The sequence below is a fragment of the Ambystoma mexicanum genome, chromosome 12, assembly GCF_040938575.1.
Source record: "Ambystoma mexicanum isolate Mex_15411 chromosome 12, UKY_AmexF1_1, whole genome shotgun sequence".
Lineage (NCBI taxonomy): Eukaryota > Metazoa > Chordata > Amphibia > Caudata > Ambystomatidae > Ambystoma > Ambystoma mexicanum.
The window spans coordinates 70,815,441-70,831,908 of record NC_090936.1 but is presented as its reverse complement, the minus strand read 5'-3'; the positions used below and the strand labels follow the sequence as shown (position 1 = coordinate 70,831,908).

The following is a 16,468-nucleotide window of genomic DNA, read 5'->3' as shown; positions in this document are numbered from 1 at the left end:
GGACCTGCTGGTCCAGTGGGTGTAGAGGGGAGCTTTCTGCAAAATGATCAATGGACAAATATCAAAAGAATATATGTCCAGCCTGCCTGGCCAAAAAAGTTACAAAAAGACAGGTTTCCTGTTTTCACCCCTCACAACCCCCATTTACCTCCTATAGTCACCCTAAATCCCTAAGACCCTGCCATCCTCCACCACCTCTGTCATCTTCTCTTCCATGCTCACAGAGTGCAGAAATGCTCCCTCATTGTGTGGCCAGTGGCGTGTCCAGACAATTTTGACTGGGGTGGCTCAAGTGGAGCACTGACATATGCAGGGGTGACATGAAGTATGAGTGCACAAACACATGATCATAGTTTAGGATATTGTGGTGGCACTTGGGGTGGCCAGTCAGATTCCAGGGGTAGAACGCGCCACCCCGGGCCACTCCCTGGACCCGCCCCTGAGTGTGTCACCTTCGTGTCTGTCAAAGTGACATGCATGCAGTTCCTGCAGTGTTATGAAACAATAGCACACTCTGAAGTAGGCCAATCACAATGGATAGCATTTTAGTGAACTTTCAGAGGCGTTCAAGCTACACCCTGCACTGAAATGTGCAGCACATTTGCACCTCTCAGCAGGAAACAGACTCCCACACCTGCTGACCAGGGCATAACATAATTCCTCAAAACGTCTCTGCAGAGGCACTTCCTGGTGCAGGAGCTTGTGATTAACAGCAAAGCGGAACATGCACTGGCCCACAGCCATTATTAATGATCATGTCAGGTCACAACACTAAACGTCTAAAACCCACCTGCGGACACTGCAATAAAATTCTTGGGATAGAAATACATTAAAAAAATTCTCGTGGCACAGGATCCACCCAGGCACATTTCTAGCATGGGCCAGTCTTGTGAAAGGACTGTTTGGAAGGAGCTAGCACCTTCCTTCATTCCCAAGCGCTTTCGAATTAAGCAAGACTTCTTTTAACTGTTTCTAGGCACTACAAGAGACCAGGGGGTGAGGAGGAGCACTAAAAAGAAGGCAGTTATTATTTAAATATAAGTTGTAAATAACTATTAGCTGAAATAATTTGTAAATGTTAAATACTATTTAGTTTTAAAATCTCAACGCACGACAGAAGCAGGCTCCCTGCCCAAAGGAATGTGGCCTGTGCTAAAAATAGATTGCAGAGCTCATGCGGTGTTGCATCACCGAGTAGCCCTGTCAGAACACACAAAGTGGCTCACCAGCTGTTGGCTGTCTGTCAAAAAGCCCATGCAGGCTAAGGCTTGATGCACAGAATTATGGAAAACAAGGTTTAAGGGGAATTAATGGACCAGTTAAAAATAAAAGTTGAATGAATGAAATATGGAGCGCATGACAGGAAAATGGTTTATATATAGATGTTCATAATGTAGCAAAATGATGAAAAATAGGAGCCATAGTGTATTCTTGCATAGGCTAGCAGTATGTTAAGTAGTATGTCCTAAACGGAAATCCGACCGGGAAGGAAGGAAGACTGCAGCACCCCTTGTAGGAAAGAAGGACGATTTTGGATGGAGCCATGCCACTATCCAATGACCAAGTCAAAAGTATATAAGCTCCTGTCTGGATCCAGTCTGCAGGAGCTTGGAACAGAAGAGGGACAGAAGATGCCGTTCAGGGAGCAGAGTTCTTTGCCTCATCCTCATTTCTGTAAAGATTACATTTGTTATCCTTGCAAGATAAGACTCTTGGTCTTAATTCCCTAGAGGGGTGAACTTTAATTTGGTGTGAGCGTGATTAGGGGTACCCCTGTAATGAGGGCCTACCTCACAGGACTCCCACCCTAAAACTAAAATATAAAATCTTTTATTTCTAATTGCGGGTGGTCCTTACACTGAAAATAGTATTGTTTCTATTTCTATGCTCAGTCTGAATTGCACTGAAATTACTTTTTTCCTATTTCCAGCTATGGAAAACTGGCCATTGCTCACATGTCCTGGCCTCATGTTGAACTGCTGGATAAGGGTAGGCAGATCTTCACACTGGCATTGTATGGGCTAACCCACAAGTCCTTTGGTTTAAGCAACCAAAGATCATTTGGGAGGAGGAACCACACAGAGCAGAACTCTTTTTATGTAGTGTCAGTATGACTGGGAGCAGTATGCTGGTATTCTTTAGGTTGTCTACAATAGAAGTCGGAGTGGTACTGGTTTCTTTATCCTGTCTGTGCCTCCACCTGTTCCTGCCTGCAATTGGCAGGGGCTATCACACCAGTTTATAGGTCCAAACCCTTTATTATTAACAATAAACAGAAGAAACTCTCTCCAGGGCATAGCTTCCAAGTTTCGAAGTTCCATCTGTGACACCTCAAGCCAGTTCTAATATTTCCTTTCGCACGCAGGGACATGTAGTTTTTGCTTTCAACCAATGTTGTTATGGGTCTACAAGTCCCAGCATGCAATAGGAAAAACAAGATTGGATTGAGGTGTCATGCATGGAACTGGGAAACTGGACACCTTTGCAGAGCCAGAGCACACATCCTCTGGAAATATTGCTTGCCAGATGTCCACCTCTGTTAGTAGATAGAGTATCTGCGGTGAGAAGCCTGAGGGTATTCTCTCTCCTATACCCCTTGGATCCTCTGCGCAGGTGGCCAGGGAAAGGCCATCACTTTTGGATCCTGACCCTGGCGTCAGAGAAGCGAGGGAGGATCGCCTGGGTGGAGGTTCCTTGGGAACTGGGAGTGGCGTGCCCTTGGGTGAGACATGGTATCCCCTTTCCCTAATGAAAACCAACCCAACCCTTCTCCAATCTTTATAGGTTATTGTAAACCAGCTGCCCTTATTTTCCCTCAGTCACACCATTCTAGTACTGGGACGAGACAGAGACAACTAGTAGTTATACCCACCAACATGCAGCTACGCCACTCTGGTGCTGAGACGAGGAAGAGGGCCTCAGAGGAATACCACTGCAAAGAACAGGCATGTCTCACTAATAAGAATAATTATAGTCAGGCAATTGAAAGAGAGGACTCACACATGCAGCTCACTAATAAGTCACAGGCATATAAAATATGGGAAGCCAAGAGAGTAGAGAGAGGGGGAGAAAGGCGAGACACTGCTGGGAGCCATTGTATGCAGAGCTGCTGTGTGACAAGCACCGGAATACAAGGGATTGCAGAGGTTGGTGGTTTGGACAGGTATGGCATGGGAACAGGAGTTCTCTGGAGCAACTTCAAGGCAAGAGGGAGGATAGCTTAGGGACAATGTGCTCGCCTTGGTAGCAAGATGGCATGGAGCAGCACAGGTTCGATCCCTGGGTCCGCGCTTAGAAACCTCTGGGTATTAAGCGCGTTATAAATAACCTATCATATCATATCAAGAGAAGATGGCATGCTAAAGGGCTGGCTTTCTATCAAAGAGGCAGACTGCTCGTTCTCCCATTGCTCTGTGAGAGAGGGGGAGTGTCTCAGTGGCAGAGGAGGAAACCCTGGAGGCAGTAAAGTAGAATCATAGTCAGCGCGATAGCGGGTGAGTTTGAGACCAGGAAAACAGGTGTAAAGCTGACTAAGAGCGCTGTGAAGGAAACATTGATTGTTAAAGTACACATTGTATTGGAGTGGTTGCTTGGGTCTGAAAAAAGTAAAACACGTTTTCAAAAGTCTCTGTCTGAACTGTCCAAAGTATGCATTGTATCAGAGTGCTCGCGTGGGTCTGAAAGATGCAGAACATGCTTTTGAAAGTCTCAGTATGAACTGTTCATTGACTAAACAATGAAGTAAAATGTTAAAGTGATCGTGTCCCTTGAGAAAAGAGAAGGAATGTTTTTGAAAGGTTTCAACCTGGAAAAGTGAAATTTCATTGTGCAAAGTAGAGGAAATGTTTATCGCCCAACTGTATAAAGTGCATGAGAATATTAAAATACCGAACTGAATCAAAGTAACGTTGAAACTGAGCAAGAGTGAAATAGAAATTCCTTGAATATTGAATGGAATGAAACCAAATCAAGTATAAGTGAATTGCTAAAGAAAGCCAGTGCTTCTGTTGTGAACTGTTTTGAACTTGGGGAAGGAACCCCAGTACTTCTGTTGTGAACTGCCTTAAACTTGGGAAGGGAACTACGAATCCTGCTTCAGACTGTTTCCTTTTTAGTCTACGGAGGATAATTTTGAGACTTTTTTGGGGAAGGGGGCTGAAAAGAAGCTAAGACCTGGAAGAAAAGCAGAACTTTTGGGTTAAACACTGTTTTCTCTTTGGTTGCTGACAACCCTACACACTGTAAAGATGTAGTTGTGAGGGCACGGTTTTGGACACAGACAAATTCTTCAGTTGAATTCTTTGTCTCAGACTTTCCTTTGTATTCTTTAGGTAGGGAAATCCCACCTTACATAGGTCAAGTTAGGCCTTTTTAGTTAGTTTTTATGTTGAATTTTGAATATGTTGTCTGTGTCCTTCTTCATGATGCCTTCACACTGCCAGAACTCGCCAACTTGCTTAATCGAGACTCTCCCCTGACCCTGAAAGGCATAGTTTCACACCCTGGTCAGCACAGGTGAGGTATAGAGACATTGGGGGTCATTCTGAGTATGGCGGTAGGGGGTTAACGGGACCGGTAGGGATGCCAATGCCGTTAAACCCCTACCGCCGCATTCTGAGGCCCCTTACCGGGTCCCACTGGCTGGCTGGTTTTACCATCCGCCCTTAGCGGGACCCGTTAAGGGACCATGGAGCTAATAATAAAGTTATTAGCTCCTTCCCCATTCCCATTGAGCCCTATGGGGGCTCAAATGGGAATGGGGAATGGTTTTCGAAATGGGGACTTACCGGGTCCACATAGGTCGGAATGTCCCGGTAAGTCCCCATTCCGACTACCCAGACCCGGACCCGAGTTTGGAGGCAGCCATGGGGAGGCAGCCATGGTGCTAATACCACCATGGCTACCTCCAAACTCGGAATGACCTCATAGGCTTCCGTTGCCGGACATTCTCAGTTATTTCAGGAAACGGTTGTCAGGTCTTATCTGCTTCTTACACAGAAACTCTAAGGGCTATATCTTTCTTGGTGCAGAGTGGGCCACACCCAACCCTGAGGCATGGCCTTGCCTGGCTTTGCCTATTTTATTGTGCAATACATATCTACTTGTCTGAATCTCAAACAGGCCTTGCCCTTGTTGGGGCAGTGCAGGCCACTGAGTCTCATGAAATATGTTTATAAAAGCAGGGAAAAAAACGGTCCATCTGAATTGTGAAAGTACTTCAGCCACGTCATATATGCCACAGCCCCACCCAGTAGCCATCAGTGCAAAGTCACCTCCAGTCCTGAGACACTGAGCAATGCATTGTGGGTTTGCCCATTATCTCTAATGCCTACTTTTAGCTCCAGGAAATTGTCTGTGTCTTGCAGTGCAGTTTTAAACATAGCTTTATCAACCCAAGACTGCCAGCTCTCACTAATGCAGACAACTGCATACTCGCTTCACCCAATATTGTGGATCTTCATTGAAATATCGACTCGCATCCTTGTGTTTAGAACACTGGGGCCATTTTAGCCACGTCATAGATGCCACAGCGGCACCCAGTAGTCATCACTGCAGGATATGAACTGGATGTGATCTTTGGGGTGGGAATGCATGTCTGTGGGGTGTTTAGGTTCCCCCCATGGCCCTCCTGTGCTTGGCAGTATCATTTAATTTCCCAGATCCAACCCTCTCTGGTTGGTTTGGTCGCATGGTTTAGGCGACATAGCCCCGGAACATGTATCCATTCTCATGTGGGGGGTCTGACTGGGTCTTCTGCATAGTTTACCCCCTCCCGGATCCATAATTCTTCTTCCTGGATCCACTCTTGGTTTTGCTTTTGTCCAAGAGGGGAATAATGGGAAATGTAGTTTTCTCCAATCGGGATTGTGTTCTATGCGTGGAGATTCACTTTCCCTTGGGAGGACATACCTGAGTCTGTCTGATGAAGAGCGTCGGGTCTCTTCTTCACACACTATATCTGAGGTCGAAATCCAGACTGGTTGAAATACAAGAAATTCTTTAGTACATGTGAATTTTAGTGGTTCTAAGTAGTTTACAGAGTGCCTATTTTAACATACCTATAAGCCTGTTTATGTTAGCAACCTTATCACACTACTCAGATTCAACCCTTGTGCTCAGGTTCAGCCTGTCAATAAATCTATTATAACAGACACCGGAAACCAGTCTCTAAGCGTGGGACCGGGATTCGAACCGCCTGAGCTATCCTCACGGATACTTATTATCCAGCAGCTCTGTTTCTGCTATGAATGTGTAATGGCATTCTTTTCTCAATTTAGGCAACATGTTTATTTAGCTAGTTGCCTATCTTCAGATCATTGGAAAGAATTTAATTTTCAGCAGTTTAGAAAATATTTTAACTGTGTTAAATTTTGGGCATTTCATTTAAAAGTTCCTCTGCTTTCTTGCAATTCACTAATGTAGAGCCCCTTTCTTTATGTTTGTAAAGAGCTCTGGCTGCATTCAAGGTCTTGCGGTTAAGCTAAAAAAAACTCTATTAAATAAATGAATTAATAGAAACAGTGTAATGCGATTAAGGTGTTGATTATTCTTTGGGGGCAAGATAATATAGTTTATTCCACAAATATCAAAGGGTCTGGAAGACTTGTAAACAATGCACTCCAAAATAAGGTTATCCAAGTAAATCTGTCTATAGGAAAATGCAAACCCTCAAAGATGGTCTAACAGTGGTTCCCCACTCAGGTTTGCATCATTACGCTGTGAAGCAACCACACAAAAGAAATATATTACCCTAGAAATGTTTTGGACTTTAAAAGGAGAAAAACAGAGACATAGAAAGACTAATATTTAAAAAGAGATATTCTAGGGATATACAATTTGCAATGCTGAATGTATCCAAGAGAATCATCTGTGGCCACTGTGCTAAAGTCTTAAGCAGTGTTAAGTCGCACACGCCTGTTGGCAGGGTACATGATATACGAAGCTTGGAGTCTGGTGTTATCGCTGGTAGAAGGCCCAATAGAATATGGTTGAGATGCAGCGGCTCGTACCGTAGTCTTGAAAAGCTAAAAAACAAATGCCTGTACCCTACTCATTCTGAAGCGTGGGGTCTGCCATCTTTATCTGGCCAGTTCTTTTAGCCTACAAGTTCCATCAGCCCATGCCAGCATAGTCAATGATGAGGGAGCATGGGAGTCGTAGTCCAAAACATCCGGAGAACAGCACCTTCATATCCCTGTCCTACAGGTAAAGTATATTTTTCAGTATTCTCAAACTGTTCACATGCTTGACCTGGACACTTTCAAAAGGACTATATTTATGTTTCCTGGATATTATACACAGCTGCACAAATACACAAAAGGGAATTCAAATCGTAAGAAATATTTAAAAGATATATTTTCTAAGTTAATGCTTCAACCATAGTGAATTAGTTCAGTGGTTAATTTGAATGTATTTATAGAAATGTAAAAAGCGTTTTGGCCAAAGTGCTGTACAATAATAGCAAAATAAATGGTCCAATTCACATGCGAGTAGACAGTTAATTTTGAGGAGCAGAGCTATCAGAGGCTGGTAAGAGTAGAGTGATAGTGAACTTTAAAACAATTTCACAATATGTGGTAGGAACAAGAAGAGTGCACAGACAAGGGAAGGGCGTTCCAGAGTCTATCTTCTAAAAGAGAGAAAGTTCAGATGCACTGAAAGATTATTGCCTCAAAGTATATAAATGGAAACTTTTCTCGGGTACTTTAGAAATCCCTTACCATTCCGGGCCCGCAATCAGTTCCATCAGCTAGAGGCATGTGCTGAGTTCGACAGCCCTTATGAACTCCCTCTGCACTGGTACACCATAGTCGCTTGCACTGTTTCTGTAATGAAAGTCCACCATACAAGTTCATCAAACTGATCATTATATCATTGACAAAATATAGACTAAATACCATTTATGTCAGGGGTTTGTAAAGGTAAATCCTAAATACTGTACAGCAAATGTTAGTATAAGTGACTTCAATTATGAAAGTTGACTCATTGTATGTGACAAAGCATGTGTGTTGTATGTGGAGGGCCAATGGGGGAGAGTCTGAAGTGGAGCCCTACGCGTGGGGCTGGAGCCATCTCTGATTGGTTGGAGGTGGGTCTCCTTTCCTTGGCCTGCTCTGCTCATTCTAGGGTTGACAAAGAGTGCACTAATGGTCAACATGGCAGATGTCCTGAGAAAGAAAGACTGAGGAGGACAGCGGGCAAGTAGAGAAGAGGATGAAAAGCAGGAGAGACCACAAATAGTAGACCTTTAACAACCAGACGCCATTATTGCAAGAAGAGGGGCATTCCACAAGAAAGGATAGGTGGAAAAAAAGGAAGCCGGTTGAGCAGCAATACATTTTTATTATTAAATGTTCCAAAAACAAACACAACTCCATTGACCAGAGTTCTCATAGATTCTGGGGATCCACTTTTAGGGGCCTTGGGAAGGATTGAAAAATCTGGATTTATCAATTTTTGGCGAGAATGATGCTACCAGATCCATCCTTGTAGAGTGCGTGGGGACGGAAATACGGCCTATTGAATCCTACGGTCCGTGAACACAAAGTCATAGAAAGCGGGAGTCTGCCTTCTATGACTAGTGTTTACAGGAGGAAGAAAGAGGAATGCGAAGCAGAGGCAACGAGGTAAGGAGTAAATGGTGGTGGAGACTGGGATTAGGGGGCATAAATCAGACAGTGAGGGGCCGTGGGGGTAGGGCCCCCATGCTAATGGACCGAAGTGGAGAAGCGAGAGTGTGCCGAGAGGGGGTGAGCGAGGGATTAGGAAGAGGGATTGGGGATGTGGAACGAGGGGAGGTTGATAAGGGGGAAGACATCTCCCATGAAAGTGTGGACAGGGGAGGAAGGAAAGACTGATTAAAGGTAATGGAATTTGGTAAGATGGGATGTAGGAGCACTGCTCCGTGGCAGGGATTCAGCGAGCAGGAGTTGGATTGTGTTTTCAGGGGGGGAGTCGGACAAACACATGGGTTTAAAAATCAGTCTTTCTAAAAGAAGTAACATCTGCTGAGCCAAGTTAGAGGATGATGTATTGTTTGAAGCAAACGAAGTACACAAATTGCAGAAAGACAGCACTTTAACCCCTTAAATGATGAGGACAAGTATGCTCGTCCTATTTGTATAGATATGCAAACAGCTCAGTATTTACGGGGGTTAATGCATGCAATTAACGGCCAGGAGGAAAATCAGTCTCAAGTGACCAAAAGGATGAGAACTCTCGACCCCCCGCATCGGGTTACAGTTCTGACAGACACGAACCACAAAATGACAATAATATTCCAGACATTAAGGACATGCAAATCCCTACTCTCCTACTGGCTCTCGCCATTTACAGACCTAATGATAGACATACATTGCCCTTCTCTATTCGTTAGCCCATTAGACACGACATTTCAAAATCCATCACCCTGCAGATGATCTAATCGGGCAATAGCAAAAGTGAAATCAGCACCTTGTGGCAACCATATTAGATACACTATCATCTTTTCCCATGACACCAGACAGCTTGGCACCCTAGACCTTTCCCAAACCTTGCAGCTTCCTCACTGATAAGCATATCTTTTGCAACGACCACATTGATACGTGTTACGATCCCCTTACATGGATCAAGGACAGAAACTGTTAGTTTGCAGAACCTTCATCTTGCCTTGGAAAGAGAGAGAGGAAGAGAGCTCACTGAAAACCCATGCAACAGAAACCCCATTTCTGACAAGTAATTTCTTGTATTATTTGTACTACCAGACCACTCTGTCACAAACTCGACATTCCTAAAACTTCACTAAAGGGCAGATCCAAAGCATGCTGCAGTATTTTGCCAGTGCCTCAATCTGAGGCCTAGTTCACACCAGGACACATCTTTTGCAGCTATTGTATTTCTGTTTGGCAAATGATAAAAAAAATGTAAGTCGTTATTATTCTATGTGTTCGACCTCCTTGGGAAAAACGTAATGAGAGAGAATGACAGGATCTTTATCTCCTGAAACAATGCCTAATATACTTAATATTTGTGCTGCCTGTTCGTCCAGCTATGTACTTGGCAACTTTAAAAGTTCTCTTGGATGCAGCAGAAACTAAGCTTAATCGAAAAATGGCAGAATCACTAAAACAGCATGGAACCTTCATGTTTTGAGTTCCGTCACAGTCTGTATTTCCCTTTACATTTAGGACGCTGCATTTGCATATGAACAGCATCTGGAAAGGAGAACAAACATCAGTGAAGGAAAGATATAGGACATGGCAGGCTGCTCAAACTACCCAGATGATGAAAAAGTGGAGAAAACAGGAGCTTGGCAGTGAAGATGGCCTATATGGAGAACTGTGAGGATGAACTCAGAATAGACTCCCTGGGTCAAGGTCAACCAGTCAAGAGACGAAGGAGAGGACCCCATCTATTTTATATCCAAATGAATACCAGAGATTCAAGGTCTGAATATTAAGGAAGATCCCATATATATGTAGGCATGTGCTACAGGTTGGAAGTCAACAACGAGAAACCAGGGAAGGGTTGGGTAGAGACCTAACCCTAATCTTCTGGGTTACAGATCTGAGGGGTACAGAGACCATCTTTGAAGGCTCCAAGGATGAGAAGTATGGAATACAATGACTGAAAGAGCTTGAGGTTCCCAAGCTTAGCACTGCAGTCAGTGTGAAGGGGAACAGTCTGAGATGTAAAATGTTAATGCCCCAAGATTTGCCGGATGGTTTGCTCTAACTAGGAAAATTATGGTCTCTGAGTGTCAAGACTCGAGGCCCGCGTGAAGTATGAAAACCTCCGTCCCTAAGCAACCAACAATGAGATAAGGAACGCTCTCTGTTCGAGGATTAGGGCCACATGTGGCAGGAACAGGAACACCAGATCCTCCGGGTGGCTGCTGAAAAGAAGGGGCAGGTTAGGTGAGACGAAAACAAACTGTGTGACATGAGTTTATGGCCAAGGAAATGTAATGACACCTACCAGAAGATGAATAAATGGAAGAAATAATGGAGGGAATCTGAAGTGCTACAGGATACTCGAGGATGAAAACCTGTTCCCTCAGTGAGCTGATGCGGCAAGGGACACTCGCAGCATACCGATGGCTATGGAAGGACGCTGCAGCAACCCACTGGAAACACCTGTGGAGAGGGTAGGCAGCAGAGGACTGACAGTCTGAAGCAGGAGCAAAGTGAAAGTCCAGGTCGTCAAATGCCAGAGGAGTATCCAAAAACAGTCCATGATAACAATGCTGCGTGGTCTGAAGTTTGGTGCGCCAGGAGTCAGAAGGATGATTGGTAGCAGTCCGTGGAGAATTCCGAGGTCGAGATAAGGAAAAATCAAACACCGTTCGTAGTAATCAAGGGTAATGCAAAGAAGTCCTAATAACGAATTCCGAGGTCCAAAGTACCGGCAAACAGGATCAAAAACACGTAATGCCAAACGCTGAATGAAAAACAGCTGAGAAGCATCGTACGGCGGGAATCACCGTTGTTTTATGGTGTTGCTATGATACCCAGATCACGTGATCCAGAAACGTGCATCACGTGATGAGTCACGTGTTCACCAATCGGGAAGCGTGGAGGTTTTGCTGGGTGTGTCGCAGACCAAGACATTGTATCACGTGGTTGCTTTGACATTAAGTGTTTCCTGCTTTCACTTGGTGTTGTCAAGGAAACGCGCATTCATGTATACAAAAGCCAGGGGCACCGCCATCTGGGATATAAGCGATGCTGACCTCTCCATTGCCCCCAATGTACTTTCTTGTGTTGGAGAGTTGGCGTTATCATCCCTTTGTGCTGCTGCGGGGTCACAGGAGTTTCATCCTCGAGTGAGACCTGTGGCATGGTGTTCACGCTGGAAAGTGTCTGTGATTGTGAATGTGTGTCACTGAGGCAACAGAGAATACATGTTCTGGGATCCTGATGGTGAGGTGGATTCACTGAAATTGATGCCCTTATTAAGGGAGCAAATAAATACATACGAAAGATGTTTCAGAAGATGTTGGGTGAAATAGGGAGACATTTCTTTGTTGTTCTTATGACAGGAGCACTAAGTACCAGGACATAGCAAATAAAATACTTCAGCAATATGCTGTTTAGTGATATGTCAAAACTTTCTTTCCTTAGTACCTCAATCTTTTAGAGCAGATCCCAAGTTATATACTTTGCCCTGATATGTGTGTAAGACAGGCTGGTAAGGAAAACATTTAATGTGTCATTGCCTATTGTGAGAAACCTGAAGGTGTCTCACTCTCTAGTCCCCGGCGATCTGTCATCCAGGTGGCCAGGACACGGCCATTGCTATTGGATCCAGTTCCTGGGGGTGGACCAGTGGGGGAGGATCACCTTCAGGGAGTGGAAGTGGGACACCGAAGGGTGAGATGCGGTATACCCTTCCTCATGACCCCTTTTCCCCATCCTACCCCTGTAGGATATTAGAAACTCTACTACCCCTTTCCGACAGTAATACTTTCTCACATCACAAAAGACAATGAAATAACACCAGAGCCGGTTACCTGACGTGTCCCAATACAAGAGTCAGGCAGAGTCAGCCACTGGGATAAAAGGCAGAGCACGAGAGCACACTTTGAGCAAGGCCGAATACACGAGGAAGCAGCCATTCTGGGTCGGCAGTTCAAACGGAGGAGAAAGGCAGGGAGATCTGTAAGGACGACCAGGAGGGAATTGCCTTTGCCCTTTTCAACCCACACCCGCGAACCCTCCGAAGAAAACATAAAACCAGGAATCGCAGCTGGCGAATGGTGTGACAGATGTGAATGGTAAGTGGAACTTTCCCGCACTGATAGCCAGATTGTCGAGAAGCGGTTGCCATCATGGTACCGTCCTTGACTCAAGTGGCAAAAGAGACGCCAACGAGTTCAGTACAGCCAGTGAATCAGAAGAAACTGATAGTAGACTGGACTGTGTGCAGTGGCAACATTGTATATGAAGAAAGAAGATAATAGACAGAGGTCTTTTGTGAGTGAAATTAGTACCAGAAATAGAGTGGTCCGGCGCCACGTGGTGCTCAATTCGAAGGACTCTAGCTGTTACCCCTCTCCTGAACAAAGAGAAGGTATTGAACTGAGATTACAGAAAACTACAAGTGCCAAGAGGCCTTAGGGGAGGCCGATGAGAGGCGTCAAAGTGGTCATACGAGGGTCAAGCCAAATCCCTCGTACAGTTGAAAGTCTTTAACACATTGTGAAAACTAAGTGAACTGTGATAATTGGCAAACGTGAACCCTACTGAGGGATGCCTGCGAATTGGGGTAAATAGATATCCGTGAACATTGTGATAACAAGCACGAACCAGACTGAGAGATGTCCACAGTAAGTTGATGGTCTGAGCCCGGTTGAGGGGATCCAGGAGCGAAGACTAATCGCCCACCGTGAAGATTAACCAGAAGGAACTTTTTGTTTTGTTGTTTATAGCATATCAGGCCCTCTGAAGCAAGAGGCTTTGCATGAAAGAAACTTGGGCACAGAAGGTCCTGATATAGTGGAAAGGAACTCTAAGCTTGTGCAGGAGAAGCTCTGTAGTGTGCTGTGCTCAAGAGTCTCGCCTTGTCTCATGCTAAAAACGTGGGGAAGGGAGACCCGGCCATAACATCCTGACTTATCATTTTGTGAACACTTCTTTCTTTTATTGTGAACATTGTCCCACACTATTTTGTAGCATAGCGGTAAGGATTGGCAGTAGTTTTTTTTGTAGTATTGGCCCTTTTTATTTGACTAGACTCTACTAGGACGGTATTATTTGATGGTCGTAGCTTGCTCCCATCTTAGATTTAGGTTTAGATTAGGCGTTACAGTTCAATAAACACTCTTGAACTGTGATCAATTGTGTCTGTTTTACTTTGATGCCATGCCTTCCTTACACTATTCAGGGTGAAGTTCTTGTTTTTGTACAATGTTGGTTTCAGACAACTAAATAAAAAATAATCTCAAATTTAACTCTGGTGTACTTGACCATAATGCCAAATGGTACCGTAATGCCCCTTAGTCGAAGATCAAGACTCCAGGAGTCTAATATGACTGGCTGGAGTAAGGAGGTGCAAAGAAACCAACTTACCAAAAGCAGACATTACTCCACGAGATTCCACAAGAAAATGCAAAACAGGCTGGGGGAACAAGAAACAGCCACAACCCACAGGGCAAAACAGTATCACAGTGCAACGCAAACTGAGCAAAAACCAAAACTACAAACGCAAAAGTAAATATTGTGGTGCAGAAATCGGGAATGGATGGGCTCAAATACTTCCAAGTTTCTGGTGTGGTAATGACAGTAGCTCTAAGTTAAGTCATGAATCAAAACCATAAAAGACTACAACGATGGTCCCGGTCTCTCAAGAGACAACCCAGAAAAGATCAGGCCATATAGTCTACTAAAAATGTAAGTCTGCTTCAATCAGAAAGAGGTAGACTCAATGGAACGGGCCATTTTACAGGAAACCTGCATTCTTAGTCATTGTCCACTTTGTCCTGTGTTCCGACAATGATCCCCGTTGTGACCTGCTTCCTGTATACTTTGAGGTTCACCTGTCCTGCTCCCAATTAATGAGAAACTGTCCATCTTCTCACCTTTTTTGTTTTCTGTTCTTCCCTCTACATGTGAGAAACCATGTCACTCCCCTTCCCTTTCCTGCACCCTCTAGTGACTCCCCTTTTCAGGTCGCGGCATCATGCATGGCTGAGGAAATAGAACGCCCATGACAATAGAGACATGGTAGTTCGCCAACCTGGTAATCTATGGTTTTGTCAACCACACTTAAGTTTGACTCATGTTGGTCATACGACTACATGTTGTCACAGATGACCTCAAGAACACACCAACTCTTGAAAACAGTTCAAGGGTTTTTATTTGTTTTGTTTGGTGAAGGGACTCCCTAAGGCCATCTAAGATCTGTCTGACCTAACGGTAAGGGCAGTAGCGGAGACAGCTTTTGGTGCTGGGGAGGGAGGGGGCAGATAATAGGGTACCAGTGGTTGGCAGGGGGGGTGAACTCGGCACTCATTGGGGACCAGGCGGATCTCCTCTCCCGGCTCCGCCACTGGGTAAGGGCCTAAATGCAGAATACCTCATCTATCTAAATCTTCCTCAGGGGACAAATTAGATCAGGGGTCTGCAACTTGGTGCTCCCCAGATGCTTTGGACTACTACTCCCATGATCCCTCCCCATTGACTGTGCTGGCCATGGGTGATGGGTCTTGTAGTATAAAACATCTGGCGAACCAAAGGTTGCAGGCCCCTGATCCAGATGGATCCTTTCCTAAGTTCCGCAAGATGATTTAGGCTGTGGATTTGGGGGTGCCTTTTAGACACTCAGGTCCCACTTGGTCTTGCCCTCACATGCTCCCCTATCCATCTCTTGCTGTCACTCTCCCTTGCCTTCTCATACTATTCTTCCTCCTCTTTCACCCACCGTCTTTTCTCCCTCTGCCTGATTCTTCCCTATTCTGCCACTCTGATGTTCCTGTCTTATCTGCCTATCTCCACCGTCCAATATTATTCCTTATTACTCCCTCTACTGCCTCCTTCCTTTTCTCTCCTATCTCCACACCACTACTGCTTACCATCTCTCCACACTACTACTACTTCCCCTCTCTCCACACTACTACAACCTCTCACTACTGTTTTGCTCCATAAGTGCACAGATATATTTTCACAGCCCCGGCACACTACATGAAGAAAACTCAGACGCTGGAAGGCAATTGTTCACACATACACACACTCAGCTAGATTATAAAATGGCTCTCATACGGCCTATTTATTCATCAAAAGCACACAGAAATCAATAATTACAACAATGATAATTAATAAAAATGGTTTAGATAAAATACTTCACTGTTGACACAGCTTTAAAGTACACCCTAATCACGCCAAAAAAGTGCACTTGAAATCTCCCACACAGGCAGGCAGAGGGATCTTTTGCATCAACAGCCCTGGAGCGATGTGTCCACCCCCCCCCCTTTTTTTACACTATTGTAAATGCATGATGGCATTTTCTAGAACGTTCCGGCTTTTTGGAAGTCTCTACCTGTTGAAGGTTTTCATGTGCCCCCAGCCAGAGTGACTCATGGCAACCCCCAAGTGGCAAAGCTTTCCCTTTCTAATGAGAGTGTGAAAACAGCTACATAACTTTTCTTTAGCTTTGCAAGATTCCCTCGCAATGTAATCAAATACCAGCTGGCACCTTCTTCAAAACACTCCTTGAAGCAATGCAGAAGCAAGAACACATGTTTCCCAGAGAAAGAATACAAACCAGGTTACGAGTTCACATCAAATGCAGCTTTCACTGTGGCCTGGAGAAGAGGTGCAGATTTCACTGAGGCCTGCAGCAAATGTCCATTATGGCTCTGGGAGTACCCACAATGCACTCCACGCAGGCGCCATGCTTTACAAGCCTTACAACTCCACACTACTTAAGCCTCCTTTGCACTATTATTCCCCCTCTCTCTGCATTTCTACCACTACTCCACCCACAGCTTGCC

At 44.8% G+C, this 16,468-nt stretch overlaps 1 protein-coding gene across 1 annotated transcript in view; it reads right to left on the bottom strand.

Annotated features, from left to right (window-relative positions):
• ADAMTS20 (ADAM metallopeptidase with thrombospondin type 1 motif 20) overlaps positions 1–16,468 on the bottom strand; it is a 779,002-nt gene that overhangs the window by 434,758 nt on the left and 327,776 nt on the right. Inside the window, exon 11 of the mRNA XM_069628019.1 lies at positions 7,722–7,826. Coding sequence (XP_069484120.1) covers positions 7,722–7,826 — 105 coding nt within the window. The remainder of the gene's footprint in view (positions 1–7,721; positions 7,827–16,468) is intronic.